General features: G+C 38.9%; 1 protein-coding gene across 1 annotated transcript in view; it reads right to left on the reverse strand.

The window, feature by feature from the left end:
* The window catches only part of fcho1 (FCH and mu domain containing endocytic adaptor 1), a 63,508-nt gene that overhangs the window by 17,823 nt on the left and 26,398 nt on the right, over positions 1 to 19,287 (reverse strand). The window contains exons 3-12 of the mRNA XM_053322603.1: positions 14,256 to 14,347; positions 10,775 to 10,849; positions 9,236 to 9,377; positions 8,814 to 8,966; positions 7,487 to 7,591; positions 5,846 to 5,944; positions 4,947 to 5,043; positions 4,323 to 4,440; positions 4,194 to 4,218; positions 1,688 to 1,748 (exon numbers count right to left, since the gene is read on the reverse strand). Coding sequence (XP_053178578.1) covers positions 1,688 to 1,748; positions 4,194 to 4,218; positions 4,323 to 4,440; positions 4,947 to 5,043; positions 5,846 to 5,944; positions 7,487 to 7,591; positions 8,814 to 8,966; positions 9,236 to 9,377; positions 10,775 to 10,849; positions 14,256 to 14,347 — 967 coding nt within the window. The remainder of the gene's footprint in view (positions 1 to 1,687; positions 1,749 to 4,193; positions 4,219 to 4,322; positions 4,441 to 4,946; positions 5,044 to 5,845; positions 5,945 to 7,486; positions 7,592 to 8,813; positions 8,967 to 9,235; positions 9,378 to 10,774; positions 10,850 to 14,255; positions 14,348 to 19,287) is intronic.

The following is a 19,287-nucleotide window of genomic DNA, read 5'->3' on the forward strand; positions in this document are numbered from 1 at the left end:
TTGAGAGCTGACAGGACACGCTGAGAAATGGATCAGGGTTGAGAAGTTAGGAAATGGATTATTAAGTTAAAAGGACAATTCAATCATTGGCGTTAACTAATAGGATAGAGACCTAAATAACTGTCTGATTCTATAGTTAATGAGGCCAAGAATGGAGCAGTTTGTGTTAACTAATTGGATAAGCCTCTCCCCTCACCTCCGACATTCTGATTAGACTTCACTTAAAATATCTTTGTCTCAGTTAAGGGTCTTTGAGTCTGTTCAGCTTCATGAGGTTTAATTAGGTGCAAACTGTCTCTGCCATGGTAGAGAGTCAAGTTGGTGTCAGCTTCTAGAAATGTTTAAAAAATCTATACATGAATCCATCTTCTGAAGTGATAGAATTAATTTAGAGAAACCCTTAGCTGTTGTTTTTACAGTTGTGCCTCTAACACAGACTTGTTTTAATTCAGTAGATGCTACACTTCACATGTGTGTGTTCACTAAGATGCTCTTTTAATCAACTGGTCAATCAGAAGGCAATTAACCAGATCCAGACCTGACCATTGTGATTATTAATCAAGTAAAATGTTAAATCTTTGCTGATTACAGCTTCAGAAATATGATAAGGTGCTTACTTTTTTCTTCTTATTATAATTTAATATTTTTGGCTCTTCACTGTTTGTCAGGCTCAGTTAACTCTTAAGATGCTTACATGGATATTTGCTGATGTTTTACAGTCCAAACAAGCACCTGATAATATTAGCACTGTTGAACTGCTGTTTTGTTGTTTATTTTCTTGCGCACTTGCCTTTCCAGTAATTCCTTGATTTAATTTACTGAGATCTCAACTCAACTGAACAGACTGAGGCACTGTGGATCGACATGTTAGATGGAGTTCTTCATGACCATCATCCTCCAATAGATTTCCAGAGAGTTGGAGAATCTATGCCACAGACCACTGAAGCTGACAACGTATGGTCACTGTACTTCCAAAGGACAAATTCAAGTGTGCGTTTCCTGTTTTGGTGCGATCTTCAGCCAGCTGCTGATGGATTTGCAGGTCACCTTTGTTCACCTTTGGGTGGGAAGATATGCTCGATAAAAACACTACTGAGTACGGAAACAGAGAAGTTATGACTCTTGTGTGTTTCATCGCCGACTACAAACTGTAGCATCACCGTTTGCAGCTCTAATCAACAGTTATTTATTACCTGTATCAGAAACATTCAAAGAGAAGAAAGTCTGCACACTGTAGCTCTGTTTTAAATGTAGGTATGCAGACACTAGGATGTTCCATTAAATGTGCTTTTGAAAAGGAAGCTATAGTGTGTGGACTTTCTTCTTTTGAACTTTTGTGTCTTTGGTCCAGTTTAGGTTTTTTCTGCATCTACCACAGGCTTTCTCTATCAGGGACATGACATCTTGTTCTGGGCCAAGTGCTACGAAATTTTACTGAAAAGAAACATAATGTACCCGTACCTTTAGACACTTTCTTCCAGTTTTTCCTTTAACTTGTCAGCCATCTGTGTTTGTATTCATGAGGTGGCAAACAAAAAAAACCTCCTGACAGTACCTTAACTCATCGTACTTTAAAGAAACATAAAGAATAACTAAAGAATGAAACATTCATGTTGTAATATAAATGCATGGTGCATCCAGACCCCGACCTGTCCAGGCTGAGCATGTGTGAGCAGAGAAAGGATATCATTCTGGGTGCTGTCAGCTCGGATGACAAATCCTTCATCGTCTACTTCCAGGGGTGAATTCTATATGAATGGGAACACGTGCACACACAAACACACACCGACACATGCACACATACACCGACACATGCACACAAACACACACACACGAGAAAGAGAGGGAGGCAAACAACAGCTGCGTCAGCAAGATGGAGACAAATGGCACTTCAACCACACATATGACACTGAAGTGCTTACAGTCTACGTGCTCCACTGAGTGCTTTTTATTAGAGTGTGTGTGAATAAATGGATCCTACAAATGTTAACTGCTCTTTGGTGTGAGTGTGAATAAGTGAGTAGCTACAACAACTGTGATGCATTAATGCTGTTTTAACCTACAGCTCAAACAAAGCTGTGGGCTAAAGCTACAAGTGTGCTTTCTATATTTGATTTAAAGCACGTCTCCCTCATATACTTTAGCCAAATGTTCTTCAAAACACAACATTAGGAAAGGACAGAGTTATGATCCAACCAGCTCAGAAGCAGATATTTTGTCGACACACTAAGATAATATTTCCTTGGGGATGATTTCTGTAATCAGATCTCAATAAATCAGGTTGAAATAAGAAGTATTCCTGCTACCATTGAGATTTTTTCCCCCCTGAACACTATGTGGTCTGTCTCAAAAGATCTAAGTAAAAGAAAAAGTGATTTACAACTCCGACCAGTATAGTTAATACATCATGGTATGATCAGACTATAAAAGTCACATTAATAAGATTAGTGTGACTGCAGCAGTCAGGGACTAAAGCAAGAAAAAGATTTGTGAGCCTGAAAAGTTGTCCAGAAGGAAACGTGTACAATATATAATTATATGAATTCAAAACTCTGTGTTTGAAATCAGACGTGGTACCTGAGAGCCTTAAGCCCTTACTACAGTTACCCACATTTAGATTTAATGCTGAAATAATTGATCTTTTTTTATACCTTCAAAGACTGATTTAATGTTAACAGACATCGCATGATTGTCACATGCTTTGTGACAAACCAACACAGAATTATGTCCAACTGTGAAACTCTATTGAACCTCTTCTACCTCATTTTTTTGCTTGGTTCAGCCTCGCTGTTCTCATTAAATCTGATTCCAGCATAACAGGACGCCTGTATCCTTCATAATGGGGCATTTCTTTAAAATGTTCTATTTTTTTCAACTCAATTTTGTGGATCTGTGCATTACAATTGGTTGTTGTTGCTGCCTATAAAAAGCCCATACTGGCTGAGCACGCTATGATGCGAGACACTTAAATCAATAAAAATCCAGGTGTCCTTTATCAGTAAGTATTTGCCCATTTGAAACTAAAGGCCAATAAAATAAATGGATATTTAATAACATAATTAAAATCATCCAGCAGCAAGCAGCATTTGCAGCACAAAAGCTTTTGATTAACTGACTGGTGAACCAAATGTCAGAAAGACAGTTAGCTACCAGACAGATATTTATCTCAGGAATTAATTGATGAAGAATTATCGTACATTCATCGGGCGGCTGACAACAAGACTCTTAATTAGGATAATAATGTTGTCTTGTTTTTACTGGATGTGCGGGTATGTTTGCCAACATTTCACTTCTATTAAGATAACAGTATGTGAGGGCTGTGTGCCTGTTAGGTTGTTTTGAATTTTCACACAACCTCTAGCCTCGTTGAGTCCAAGTACACTCAAAGGTCTCCTCAACACAGACAGATATAGTTTAGAGGAACACCGTTGTTATTAATTCACTATAAACATATGAAAAATATACAATAAAAACAATGTTGATGCAACATTTACAGACTTGTTTTGCCTTGGTTAATAGCTACTGTTATAACACTCTATCTGGAAGGTACATAGAGTGTTTTTCTGCTTGTATACTCTTATGCAATGTGTTTTAAAGTGACCTCAATCAACATTATTAGTATCTGTCACACCGCAGCCAGAACATTAATGCCTTTGAAACTGTAAACCAGTAGCTCCATTTACTTTCTCTTCTCCCACACTGTTGGATGGTTTACTGGCAGCGTCCAAAGCCCTTTCACACACATACTCTCACTCTCTCTTACATCAATTGGCACAAAGGCAGGCACATAAACACACACACACACACACACACACACACACACACACACACACACACACACACACACACACACACACACACGCAGTTACGCACTTCCACTCTGACAGCTGGATTATCTCAGAGACCTCTTCTTAGAAGTACTGGAATAACCTGGGAAACCCCACACCATCAGTCACGTCATTATCACACACTCATGAGTCCCACTCACCTTCCCTCTGTGTCTGTGCACAAACAAACACATGCTTGCACACGTTTCCTGCCATGCGCGAACACACACACTTCTCATAGTAGACAAGCTGTCCTAACCATAGCCGTCAGGAGGGATAACTGGGATTTTAAGAATCAGACAGGACTAACTGAGTCAATGGTTTTGGAGCTGCAGTGGTTGTGTGTGAATAATGTCAAATACTCACCGGTGCCTCAGTTACAGCTGAATCTCTGCAAAAAAATTAAAAAAAAACATACAGGAGTTGTTTTTCTTTCATTACTCAATAATAAAACAGAAGCTGCTTTAATAGCACAGCCTTTATTTTTACACTCACGTAGAGTCTGGCTCCTTGTCCCTCTTGCCCAAGCCGGGGATCCTAAAAGCTTTAGTCCGACTCTTCTTCCCACCTTCGGGTGCCAAAGCTGTCATGTACTCCTCAAAACCAACGAGAGCTGCAGATAACAGGCAGTTTAGGAAAAGTGACACACACACACACACACACACACACACACACACACACACACACACACACACACACACACACACACACACACACACACACACACACACACACACACACACACACACACACACACACACACACACACACACACACACACGTCTTACCTCTGTCACAAGTATTTACATAGACATTAATTTCTTGGAGACTTAACCTAATCCTAACCTTAACCACTGACACAAAAATCTGTATTTTACCAATTGGGGAAACAGTTGCACAAGCTATCCCCAATCAATAAGTCTTATGTCTGGCTTGTGTCCCAGAAAGTAGCTTAAGTCATACCCACACACACAAACAAACACATACAACTTACTACTGTCACTATGAATAATACAGCCTCCACAATGCTGTTTCCTGTGTGGGTGATTTCTTATTTTTATTGTATGTAGGCTGCTGAAGTTGTGTGTTTATTCTTTCATCCGGGTGAGCTCAGTGTACCTGGCCGGTCTTTGCCCGTGCCCTTCAGCTCTGCAAATTTCTGGATGAGGTTATCGATGCCAATGTTTTCCACATTCTGCTTGAATTCCTCGTGCACCTGCGGCAGAGCAGAGCAGAATGATTATTGAGCCCTATAAAAGAATAATAAAGCATGTAATATCAGAAAGGAGCCATAAAAATGACTCTTTGTTACTAAAGCTCTAAAATGATAACTTTCTTCATTGTAAAATATTAAGTTTAACATTTTTTTCCAGTGTTGTAGTTGAATCCAACAGGATGTGATGTTACATTTAGCTTCAAATATGAGAAATATGAGTTTGTTTTGATATGTGGTCAGATTATTGATTATAGTGCTGCACATGAAGTAATGAGTTGTACATAACATCCATTAACGTCAGTACATGTTGGTTCTGGTGGATGTTTACGGTGACTTTAAATTGAAATCCCACTGAGAATGATCAACCATGGTGAAAACTTTTTAACCATTTCTCTTGAATTCCTAATATCTACAAGCAGTAGGTACTTCTTTGTTACCAAACATAATCAATCATGCATAAGTTACCTGGTTAAGACCTGAGAACAGATTACATATACACAGGATTGTAAACATGTAGTAAGTTCACAGTTGCAAAAATCTGACAATCTGACAAAGGTGCCATCCTTGTGCCAAGTAATCACACTAAACAAAGACAGCTTAAAGATTTTAAAAAAAAAGACTCAGTAGTGACACCATATCAGTTCTACTTCAAAGTCCTGTATATGTGCAGAGGAAGACTCCATTAATAATTTTAGATACTGTAATAAAAAACATGAAAACAACAAAACACAGAAAAAAAAACTCTCCCCTGTTAATGCCAAGTCAGTCATCAAAGCAGGATTTACTTTTGGCTCCAACCTACCTGTCCAACCTGAACATGGGTATCTTCTATGGAGTGAGAGTAACCTTTGATGAGCTGTTTCATCTGCCGCAGGTTGGTCTCCTCAATTTCCTGAAACTTCTGCACACACACAAGCAAACAACAAATTCAGACAAACATGCATGTACAAACAAACAAATATAAAACATTAAAAACCCTGGAGGTTCATTTAACTTTCTATGTGGGCTGACATCTTTCTGACCTTCTGTACTAATCATATCCTTTTAAATCCCGCTGAATAACATCAAAACGCAGCTGCTCCTTCTTCATATTTTGCTGACAAAATAATACATTTTAAAAAGGTTTTCATGAGGCGGCAAAGAAATACAACTTACCCAGTAATTACACTGGTTTCCTACATCATAGTGCAATTAACTTGTTTATCAGAAGCACAATTTTGTACCTTTAAATGTCTTGTTTATGTCTAATCTAAATATCTTGTTAGACCTGGTTATATATGGGATATGAACATTTGGCTGGTTTAGTGTGATTTTTCTTGGTCCTGTATGTGTTTTTAAAAAGAAAAGAAAGGAAAAAAATAAAATGTAGCTTTCACTGTTTACTGCCTCTGCATGCAAATATCAGTTTCAGGATTCAGAGAAGCAACTGGAATCCAATAAAACAGAAACCTGACACTCCACATAGATGCAATAAAGTGAAAATAGTCTCTAAAGCAGATCTGAGCAGCTACATAGAGGCAGTCAGCCAGGAGAGGAGGCACCCGCTTGCCAGGTCGTTAAAAATGGTGATAATTTGAAAGGATTTAGAGTTTAAGTTTGATCCGGCTTTTTATTCAGCCAGCTAATTTGTCGCTGTCTGGTTCAGACAAATTGTCCTGATATAAGGGCATTGGCTTTTGTTAAAGAAGTGAGCTGAGCTCGCCAGTATCTTTTCTCCAATTAACTGGGCATGGAGAGAAACCGTAAAACAGTCTCTGCTCTTTTGGCAACTTCTGTCAGCGCTCGAATGAACACTTCATTCCCACCTGCTCCGTGGCACTGCTCCAGGTTTTACTGCAAACTCTTACATCTGGAAAAGTCTGTGAGTGGGAACCTCTTTCTTCCTGAAACAGGATCTTGGAGCATTTATCTAGTAATCTTCTCTAGTTTTATGCTGGATTTTATATATTGATCTGCTGACATTTGGTTCCTTTATAATCTTTTGACACATGTTTTTCCTCCCAGGTAGTGCAGACGCATGCATAATTATGACCAGACATTCCCCCCTCGAAGCTATTACAAGAGATAATTGGTCACAAGGATTCCAGTAATCATTTCAAATGTAAAATACAGGAGCATTCATTGGGGTTTGTTGAAGATTTCCATGGAAACAGCAGCAGTAACCATGGAAGTGTGGAGGCAGTGATTAAAGGTAATGAGCGGGGAGCAGGATGTGCATGTGTGCGCGAGCAGGTGGGTGTTTAGGAGTCAGGGGTTGAGGTTTCCATTTTTGGGGAAGGTATGATGTAGGATAATAAATGATAGAGTATGATGTTGTGAGGTTACAGAGAGGATGAGTCAGGAAGAGAGATGAAAAAAAATACACAGAACAACACATCAGAAAGTGGGAGAGGCAGATAAAAGTAATAAAATGGCCCTCAGCCCAGCTGGAGTCAGAGCTGACCTGAGCGGACTCGCTCATCTTCTGCTCAAACTCTCCTCCCACACGGTTGTACTTCTCGATGCACAATGCAAATGACTCAGCCGCTTTCTTAGACTTCAGCTCCGCCTAGTGAGAAAGAGAAGGAAAAGGGAAATAATGGCCTTTAGACTCTGACACTGATTCACAAACATGAAATAAAAAAATAAAAAAAGAATAGCTCAGTTAGTGAATGGGAATGATTTCTTCCCCATAATTACAATTACTCCATTCAGTATTCACCTTGTACCTTGAAAACAGGAGCAGCAATTTATTCACAGAGTGGATGTCTAAGAGCAGAGCAGTTAGAAAATGTTGTTTTCAATGATAGCAAGCCGGGAAGAGTCTAATTCATTTAACCTCAACCTAACAGACGCTCTTGTTCTAAGACGAGGGAACCACGAGAAACCAGTGAGAAACCAGTGTATGACGCATTTTTGGGTCATAAAGTATACGATAATAACATGACATTCCTAAGCTTATTCATTTATACTGATGAAAGACACTGAGCCTTTTAGGTTCTAGTTCGTATCATCTACTCAGTCTACTACACTTTAAACACAAATGCACCTTTATTATTCCATTCAAGCTCTATTACATGTATCCTACTTGTTGATTTATGACAGAATTTGTGACATAAATATAGAAAGTATTTGTTTTAAAACTCAACTCTTTCACTTTATCAATGCTAATCCCAATCAGGGTATTTATGTTTAAAAAATAATGTCATAATCAAATGAAGTCAAATTAAAGCCAGCAAAAAAAGCAGCTTGGCTCACGTACACTGGGACTAACATTATCTTTGTTGCCATAAAAATAAATAAAAGTGCTGATCTTGCAACCAGCACTGTTTTGGTTTAAAGTGTCAGATTACATAAAAATGCAGAATAAATAGAATAAAAAGTTCTGCTAAAAGTTTTCAAACATGTAAAATAGTGAGTAGAAAGTAGCTCCAATGAAAGCTGTTCACAGTAAAGTTTGTTGACTATCCAAAAGTAACCGTGACGTTGTTTGGAGAAAGATGATACTGTTTAATATTTGAAGTGTTATTCTTCAATGCTTTGAGCCTCACAAACAAAGTTACATTCACTTCAACTGTATCAGAGTGAAAGCAGAAATCTCAAAAGCTGAACAAATAAAAAACAAACTGATCAAATGGATAGATACCAGTAGAGATAAATGGGAAAAGAAATAATAGTTTATCTTTTTTTCCTCCCCACACAAATTAATTTTATTTCATAGGACAAATCATCTGTTCTTCAGTTCTGAAATAAAAACAAATCCTGAAAATAGAAAAAAGGTTGAGGCTAACTTTCTCCAGTTCCTTCTGCGGAGCTCCTTCTTTCCTGAGCCGGTCCAGCTCCAAACACTTAGCGTGGTAACCCTCTTTGGACTTCTGAAGTTGACCGCTCTGAACCTGCAGTGCCTGCACCGCCTCCACCGTCCCCACCATCTCCTCCTTCGTCTGGGTTACACGCACACGCAGACACACAGAGACACACACACACACACACACAACATACAGTACAGATCATCATTGTATTTGATACTTTAGGGTGAATGCAGCAATTACCATGAAGGCAGAGGACAGTAAGTGGATTTTCTGTCAGATAAATGAGATCAGGAGCACAGAGGCTCGATGTAGGGTAACCAACAAGGAATATATACGTATATAGGTCCACTGAGACACACACAGACACAATAATCTGCCAGTTTCTTATCCTGCTTATGTACCTTGCGGTGAATTTTGACCTGCTCATCTCCGTATTTGTTGATGTCCCGGATGAGATCGTTCATCTTTCTCATCAGCTCAAGATGGCATAGGGCCAGTTTGTCTGAAGACACCCTGAACACGTCCCACATGGGAGCAAACGTCCTGGAAAATAGTTTACAAAAGCTAAAGGTTAAAAACAGTTTTACAATGTAGGAAAACAGTTGAAATATATAACTAAATGTATTGACTTACAATAAAAATAATGATAAAATGTTATTTATAAAGTCACAAAGCACGAGATTACACATTAGAAACACATTTGTTTTAAAGGACGAATAATCAATCATTAATCCATCTGTATATGAGGTTATTATATAGTAAAAGTTTATAGGTAAAAGCAATTTTAAAGACCTGAGGTAAAAGTTGTTAGTGAGGAGTATGTTTCTAGCTCTAAAAGGAAGACTGTTTCAGAGTTTGAGTGTTTTTAAACTATATCTAAAAAATCTTGTTCCTATTAAAAAAAAACCCCACTCTGATCTTAAGTAATTTATACCACACAATATTCCATAACGTTCCAGAAAATTCCTGATTAGAAGGAAACTCTGCACAGTACTTTAATAGCTATAAGGTAAGACAGACCACATCTAACAAATGGTTTAAATTATTGGGCTTAAACATTTACTGTAAATACATTGAAACATCTGTCTTGTGTTGCCTTGTGGATTCAATTGTGTGTTCAGCCACCACCTCATAACTCAAAAATCAAATCAAACAGAACAAAAACTAAATATAAAAAAAATGATTAAATTAAATTAAACAAATTTAATGAAAAAAATAACTATTTAATTTCCATTTAAGGCGGCCAAATGTACTCTCCCATGCTTGTTCTGCCATCACTAACACGAATGAACTAACTATTAGCAGGACTTCATGTTTCAAAATAAAGTCACTACTACCTTCTTTGTGTATTCCTACAATAGGTACATCATATACTAATTTATAGACAATAATACATCAAACATTTTAAAACATACTGTATAGGCTAAAGGAGGAATTTCTTATACAGTAACTGAACATTTGGTGATGCAGATGGTACTCATCCATATCTCATATGGAGCCATATGACGACCACATACTGTATATAATTACAGTGATGAACACCTTCTGTTTCTGTACCGTCCTGTGTTTACATGACGAGTGCAGTACCCGTCCACAACAGGATGATTGCTTCTTCAACACATAGAAAAATGAATGCAGTTGATGTAAGGTGTGAATGAGTATATACACCAACAACATGAAAGAAACTAACACTCTATTATACACAGATGATATAAATAATAGGCTAAGTACTCTAATAGTTTTTCAAGTTTTAAGTAAAATAAAGGCTGCTTTTAAAAATAAAGTGGTTTGATCATTTTGGGCTCTTATAACATTCCTGTTTTTTGTGCCTTCAGTTCAGATTTGAGTGGGTATGTTGGCTCTAAAGATTTGTGCTTTATCTGCAGAAATACAGTCACACAGACAGAGGTTCCTTCCTTTAGCAGACAGATGGCACTCACCCCTGTGGACTTCCATTGCTGGCCATCTTAGACAGTTTGCTCATCGATTTGGAGTAGGTCTCCTCGATGGCAGCCCTGGAACAACAAATACACAAATACATGACTCATTTTTAGGGCAGTCCTGAGGAAACCTGAAAATCATGCATGAATACATTTCTTAACTGTTAATACTTTATATTTGTGTGTGTGTGTGTGTGTGTGTGTAGGAGTACAGAAGATTTACTCCTATTTTTTCTTGTTTCTCTACTGAAGTCTGAGCTGCCAGGAACTCGACAGGAAGAGTAATGTTTTATGCATTCTTTAAAAAGTGAATTATCCTAAATAGCCATGAGACCGGCGAATATAATGCACTCCAATAGTGCTTCCTCACAACCCAATTGCCACCGCTAATGGCCTCATATGTTACCTTCTCTATCTAGAGCTTACTTTGGCCCAAACGTTGGGCATCCACCAGCACAGTCAGTGAGATAAAGATTTATTTTCGTCTGTGTTGGGTAAATGTTGCAATAAGCCACATTTAAATGATAAATGGACTTGTTTCACGAGGCTCGGCATAAAACTTTAATAGCCATCTGTAGACCCCGAAGAGAAAGCAGGAAGGAACATTGATCCAAATATCCTGAGGGGGAACAGAGCGACTTGCAACTGAGGAGGACGGAGAGTGGTAAACACACAAACATACTGCTGATCTGTGTTTGTGTTCAAACTGGGTCAAAAGTAAAGCTTACAAAGGCTGGAACTTGTTTTCATTGTTAATTCATATTTATTTTCATATATTTATTCTGTTTGTTTTACTTTTTTTTAATATATTTCAACAGTTAAGTATTAATTTAAATCATATAAATGTGGCAGTCATTCAGGTTAGAGAAGCGAGACCATGACTAAAAGGTTGTCTGTTTAATCCCTGGACCAGCTGGATATATCTGTGTGGGGAAAGTGAAAAAACAGCACTTGCCCCTCCCTCATTGTTGCCACTGAGGCACCCTTGAGCAAGGCCCTTAACCCCAAGTCCTCCAGTAGACCTGCCCAGTGGCTTGCAGACCAGACCAGACCAGGTGTAAATGTGTGTAACTGTGTAAATATGATCAATACGTTGCTGTAAAAGAGAGGCTGCCTCTCAGTGAAACTTAGATTTTTGAATTTGTTTAATAAACACAGGTCAAATTTGTACATTTACATATATAAAAATGTGTATCAGCTGTACAAAAACTTTAAAAATATATGTATTTTTCCATTTTTGTATATTCTGGGTCACATAAGGAAAAGTCAGGCTAAAAGAAATACATGATGGTATTCTACATGATGTTTTTACAGCTCTCAATGGGTCTAATTTTACCCTGAACAGTATGTAAGGGTTAAGCACGATACTGTTCACCAACTATTTGATTAAGTGACTGATCAGTATGACCCAAAATTAAAAAGGGCTCTGCAGTCTGTTTATCCTCTCTTGTTAAGCCCCACTAACAGAGATGTAGTAGTATGTTTTCATTCAATGAATTATCACGGTGATGGTGGTGAAGGTAACAGACAATAGCTGAAAACCTTGAGAGTGTATTTTATGAGCTGTTCATGTACTGTGTGTGTGTTTTTCACTGTCTCTTATATCAGAATGACCTTTCAGGAAAGTGGGGACAGTGAAAGACAGGATATTTATCAACACAATTGCCTCTCGCTGGTCCTCAGGGATCACACACACTATTTTACCCACAGAGCCACTATTTCATTTCCTGACTGCTGATTTGTTGTCTGCTGCTGTCCGAGCAGATAAGTGAATTTCCCCTCGCAAGGAATGTGCACAGGCCGTCTGAATCAATGTCAGGATTATATCTCTGGTCCGACAAAGCGTCCTGTGTGCTAACTTCCAGCTGTGAGAGCGCAAACTCCTGTGGGAACCTCATTACTCCCCTCAATTTACTGGCTGCTAATCAGTAATTAGTAGATAGAGTATTTAATATAACAAACTACCCAATTTGAGAAGACACTTTTAATTGGGTACCACCTCCCTCAGTTAATGCCACTGCGCCTGTCAGGCTTTCAATTCTCACACAGCATACAGTATATGCAATTTATAATGATAATGTAGGCAGATTTACCATCAAAATTCCTGGTCATTTTTAAAACAATGGATCCTTGATTCCAGACAGATGCAGACAAAGGCACATTTTTCATTTCTTGCCGGAAACTGCAGACATTTATTAGATGTAGCTTTAGTTCATTTAACTAATGTTCACTCAACGACAAGGTTGTAAATGTTGTGTCTGGCCGACTTTTAAGATTTCCAGCTGACTCATTTTTAAGTTGGTCTTTTATATACATTTGATGGCTACATACATGATGGTATGTTGATCCATGTAGAAGACACTGAAATAAAGGAGCAGTATAGTTAGAACTAGTGAAAGCAAAAAGTAAGATGTAATCAGACTGTTATTGGTTGCTTCACTTACATGGATAATCAAGACAAGAGGTTAGTTTTATCCTTTACTGATCCCATTTTCAAACTGTATGTTTACGCTGTCATTGTTTCAAGATAAAATATTAAAGCTTTGATGCAGACAACTTAGAACTTGAACATTTCAAACCTCCTACATGAAATAGTACGAATGAAGGGCTCTCGAAGTCAGAGCTCTGACTCTGGAAATTTGGGGCAATTTCTTGCACCCCCACTTCACTGGGAAGCAGATACTTTTAAGTCAGTCAATATAGCAGCATCCACAGTAGCTTTCAATGGTGCAGAATGAATCAGACTTTCATAATCAAGCCTGTTTAGTTAGGCTTTATTAGTGAATGACGTGATAACGGTACTACGTGGGCTTGTGAGTGTAATTTGCTGACTAGACTGATGTAAAATATTATGTGCCGTAACCTAACAATGTATTCAATTAAGCTCTGATGACGTAGATATTCATATGCTGCTTGCCAGAATATGATTCTTAAGTCCTGTGTGCACCACTTTAACATGTGGAAAAAGCCAAAGTTTGACAGGTCTGCATACCTTCTTACAGTTGCTAAGCTATGTCTGGAGAATTTCTGTTCGTGGGAAGAGGTCAGTGAAAGATCATTTGAGATAACGGAGAACTGATTATTGAGTATTTAAACCTAGAAGTAGAAGCACGGGGGGGGGGGGGGGGAGAGATAAACATCTGCACTGCTGAAAGCTCAGACATAATCCACCTATTCAGACTTGTGTGTGCATTTGAGAGACAGTGCATCTCAAAAGTAACACAGTAGTGAGGACAAGGGTAAAAGGTCAGAGCAGAAAGAGGCAACTGAAGCATTTTGATAAAGAAAGACTTGTTTAAGTGTGTCCTCCGCAACATAAATCATGAACATCTTGTTAGATGCAGGCAAGAATGTGAAATCCAAAACAGTACATTTATAATCTCTGAGCATTTTTACTCAACCTTGGCAAAATGTCTCCACCCGTCCCATCTCTAGCGCCACTTCCCACACAAATATTCACAAATACACACAAAAACCTTACCTCTCACGGACGAACTCGGCTAGCTCCTTGGTTGCCAGCTGGCCATGTTTCATGTTGTGGTAGAGCACGTCAAAGCCGGCATTCTTCTCCCCCTGCCAACATACAAATAAAACACACACGCACACATAGCGTCTGTTAGCGCCGAAATGAAAAACAGCAAGTTATAGAGTGATGTCAGCTGGTTACGGTTGTACACTGATATTCATTTAAAGACATTCCTGTATGTGACACTATCAGAGGGTAACCCAAACAGACATTTAGGGGCAGAGTAAATCAGCGTTTGACTATTTTTAGAGTTGGAAACAATTTGCAGGCACTATAACAGATCATGGAAATCAGTGCTATTTATTTATTATTAACCAAAGTACCAGTTTTGTTCATATACTAGTACTGTTGTCTGTGTACTCCCTATAGGAGACAGATCACACTTTCATTTAGGTGTTTTCATACATTTGAAAAGTTTTTCAGAGTTGGTCTAAGCCTTCATTTTTATTCGGTGTCAAAATGCTCGGCTGGTTTGGTTTCAGATACAAAAACACATCACTGTCTAAATGTCAGTTTGACTAGCATAAGAAAAGCTAAAGCAACCAATTATATTCCTATCTTCTGACCTTTAGAGTATTTGGCATTTTCTTATTTTTGCTTTAAACAACGGCTGTGGTGACATTTGCTGGGACAAACTCAACAGATGCAGTTCTTGTTGATATTTTGCATACGGAGCCCCGAATTGCTGCAGCTCTCCACTGAAACGCATCTGACTATTTTCGGTTCATCTGTCAAGCGCACTAACCTCACGGCCCGACATGACTCAATTTTAATAAAATGTGAGAAACCACAGAGCTGGGATGTTGTTGAGAGAAGAGTTTGCCTACTTTGCAGCTAAGCAGTTTGAATACATCTGTGACATCACCTCACACCTCACACTACTGCTGTAACAGCACAAACCTACACCTGGTTCAATTTAAGTCTTTGTAATCCAGCAAAGTGTCCAACTGAGGCGGCATGACTACAAAATGCCTGTGCTGTTTCTTGAGACACATTTTTGTGTTGACAGACGGCTCGGCTGCCTGTCCACATAAGAGACAGACAGCTGCTTCCGAGGACCTAAAAATACCCTGTCTGAGGAGAACAGACCAATTCTCAGGTACCAGGGGAATGGCTGGAATGCCAAGGAAGGGTCACGCAAAACCACACACACGTGCACACACACACACTAACTCACAGACTACGTGCACAGTGAGTATGCAAAGCGGAGACAGGCGTACACACTGAGCGTTGGACTCCCAGTGGTCAGGAAAAGAAACAGTGTTGTGGTTGTTTTGGGAGGTCTACCTTGCCAGACCTGACAGAAAACAACCAGCAAGCTCTGCCACTGAGGCTTCACTGCGCTGACATCAGCCTTATTCTGTCACTTTCACTGGAATTTTTTTTTTCCGCACACTGAATGGTGATGCCAGCAAGATTTCAAAACAAAAAACAACAACTTGCATTTTCTCAGTCCGATAAACCTTTAGGAGCTTTAATGGAGTGTTTGAAGTCAGGTCAGGTCAATTCTATTTGTAAGGCCTAATATTACAAATCTGCTTCATGGGGGTTTATAATCTGTATAGCAGTACACATTCTGTATCCTCAGACCATCAAACTCTGTTTTAACAATGTCCATTTTTACTTCATTGATTAATTTATCCTGCATCTGGACTAAATATATGAAGGGATGTGTTGAACTAACTACAAAATCATAAAAATGTTAGGGTAACTTTTTCTGCATCTTCTGAGACAAATGTTGCAAGTTTCTGGTCAGTTCATTCACACTGAAAAAGTCAATACAGAAAAACATGATGAGACATTTCCACTAAAAGTTGTCGTGAATCACTCTGACTAACCAGGACTTTGTTTTTACACATTGCAGTTGTAGTGAGGTGAGTTACATCACCCTGAAACAAAAGCTCATTTGATTTTAAAGAGACCGAGGTAAGAGGTTTAATCAGACTGAATATGACAGTATGAGTCACTTTCTATATTATCCACATTCAGGCCTATAAACTTCATTTCTTAACAAAGAATATGTTTAAATGTTACGCGATAGTTGAATGCCTGTTAGACATAGGGAGGTGGGCCTTCTGTAGGTGGTATTGTGTTGATTAGTAGCAAGGGTCTACTCTATTTAAAACTGTGACCATTACTCTCTCTTGGTTTTGTGTCCTGCAGTTGGCAGGCGTCCTTTGTTGAAACCCTACCCTCGCCACAGAAAGGTGAGCTGCCTGTCTAAGCCTAGAAACACATAGCACCAGTCGGACACTGCTAGCAGGCTAGTGTGTCGGCTGTATGCAAATACAACTCGTCAGCCAGCCACAGACTATGCCAGCACGGTGTTTGATAATTATTAACATCAGTAAGACGCCTTGAATATTTGAAAAAGCAAATATGAGCGCACAGTGCCTCGAACAATATGTCACAATTTTATAGCAGCTGTACTTTAAATTTCAATATATTAAATTTACTTTAGTAAATGTTCTAATATTTACTCAGGACTTTGCTGAACTGCTCACAATGACTCTATCATCATTACCTGACATGAAGTAGTTTGTATTTGATGACTTGTCATTGCTGCTGATGTAACATTTAAAGCCACTAAAGTGGAATTTTTTTCTTTCTTCTTAAAAACAGCTTTTTTTCACACTCTACTAGATGCATCATTGTTACTTCACTTTAAATCCTTCTCTTATCTTTCAGAGTCAGTTATCTCTTGTGGTGTTGTAGCTTTCATTGCTTTATTGTAGCTTTCAAGGGAGTGACTCATTCAGTGGTCGTTCAGTGGCCAACATTTCCTAAAAATTTAATTTAAAATCCTTCTCCTCACTTTCAAAGCTCTTACTGATCCTTCAGTTATCAGGCTCCTCTCCTGTGGAACCATCTCCCAGATTCAGTCCGGGAGGCAGACACCCTCTCTACATTTAAGAGTAGGCTTAAAACTCTTCTTTTTGATAAAGCTTAAAATTAGCTCCTAATTTATGCTGCTATAGGCTTAGACTGCCGGGGGACTCCCACGATGCTCAGTGCATGATTCTCTCTCTCTCACCTTCTAGCTTCAATGTTGATTTTCAATGTGCTTCTCTCTCCTATCCTTCCTCTCTCCCCTCTCTACCCCAACCTGTCAAGGCAGATGGCCGCCCACTCTGATTCTGGTTCTGCCTGAGGTTTCTTCCTGTTTAAAGGGAGTTTTTTCTTGCCACTGTCGCCAAGTGCTTGCTCACGTGGGAATGTTGGGTCGCTTTAAAATTAAAACCTGAAGAGTACGGTTTAGACCTGCTCTATGTGTAAAGTGCCTTGAGATGACTTTGTTGTTTGATTTGGCACTATACAAATAAAGATTGATTGATTGATAAAGAGCTACAGCTGTCCAAATTATTTCTTCAAGTGAGGACTGGTGGATAAACTGCTGAGGAGCGAAAGCTTGGAGGGCGACTACAATATCCTGCGTTCACTCAGTTTATTTGTCCTGCACTGTATAGTTCACATCAGACATTATACTGAAGGATGATGTATTGGCATTGTGTTCAAAATACACTTTTCTGGGTTCATGTGGGTCAGTGTAACTCAGGTGGTAGAGCAGGTTTGCCATCAATATAATCCCAAACTAAGCTAGATGCTCAACCACAAATTGCTCCTTATGTGTCTAGAAAAAAAAATACAAGTCACTGTGGACAAAAGTATCTGCTAAATGAATGTAATGACATGTTATGTTAAAAGGCTGGAGCTGCTGCAGCACTTGTGTGATGAGTGTTTGATGTGTTTCTTACTAAAAGGGCACATACAAGAGCCGTGCTGTTACACTGGACAAAGGGACTGTATTTTATTAGTAAATTATTTCAGATCTATCCTGTATACACGGTTCTGATCACCAGAAATAATGCACGAAATCTGTGGCTGAAAACACAGTGAAAAATAAGCTTTTTTGTCCACTGCCCAAAGAAAAAAATCTACCATCAAAATATACCAATATTTGGATGGTGGCTGGTGCTAATTTTTTGCCCTGACTTCAGCAACTGCAATAAAAATAAAATGTGCAGCCCGTCTTCACAGTGACTGATGCCGAGCTACACTCGTGCATGTTTAGGTGTGCAGAGTCTTGATTGCGCAAGCAGATGTGAAGCGATACTTGCAGATGTTGAGTCATGCCAAGCAATCGCATCGCATATTACACGAGAGCCACAGTCTTCTTCAAGTGTCTTCAAGTGGCGTAATGTATTCCTCGAGCCTTCGGTGAATGAAAATCCTTCACGTCTGATATATGCAAACCCCCTCTTCTCTCGCCTCTTGCTGATCTCTTTTTCATCAATTAACTTGACCATTTTGGTTACGCACGATGGAGCTCATTACCATTACAATGAGGGGAATGATGGGAGAGGAGAAGACGAAGAATGGAGGTGGGGGGGGGTACGAGTAAAATCTTTGTGGGGCAATACAAGCACAACTTTCTCATGAAGACTTACTACGAACTGTGGATCTGCTCAAATTTGTTAAGGGGGATGGTAAGTAGCAAGGGAATTATTTTATCTCTCGCCAGCGTTGAACTGTTAAAGGCTTATTAGAAGCGCTAGTTTAAGCCTCCTTTTCTTACAGTGGTAAATGGTGATCAGGGCTGTTAAACTTTACGGACTTTAAGAGCAGCTGATTTTGGTTCTCAGGTTTCAAAGCAGATCTCAATACATAAGAACGCTTTGTATTTGACTTCCAAGTATTCATAAAGCAAAAAACCAAAAAAGAAAAAAAAATCCTGATACAATACAAGACAAAGATCTTTAGGAACAAACATATTAGCAGGGGTCAGTAGTTAGGTTCAGCCAAGGGTCAGTCCTTTCAGCGCTGTTCACTGGTGGAGACAATGCAGGTTGTACAGGTGCAGCGCCGTCTCAATTCTTTCATTTATTTGATAATCAATTTTTTAATCTGCATAAAAAAAACTTGGTGAATAATTAGAAAACTGATCCCGGCCTGTGTGGAAGCCCAGAAATTTGTCAGTGTACATAAT

This window comes from Scomber japonicus, chromosome 7, assembly GCF_027409825.1.
Source record: "Scomber japonicus isolate fScoJap1 chromosome 7, fScoJap1.pri, whole genome shotgun sequence".
Classification (NCBI taxonomy): domain Eukaryota; kingdom Metazoa; phylum Chordata; class Actinopteri; order Scombriformes; family Scombridae; genus Scomber; species Scomber japonicus.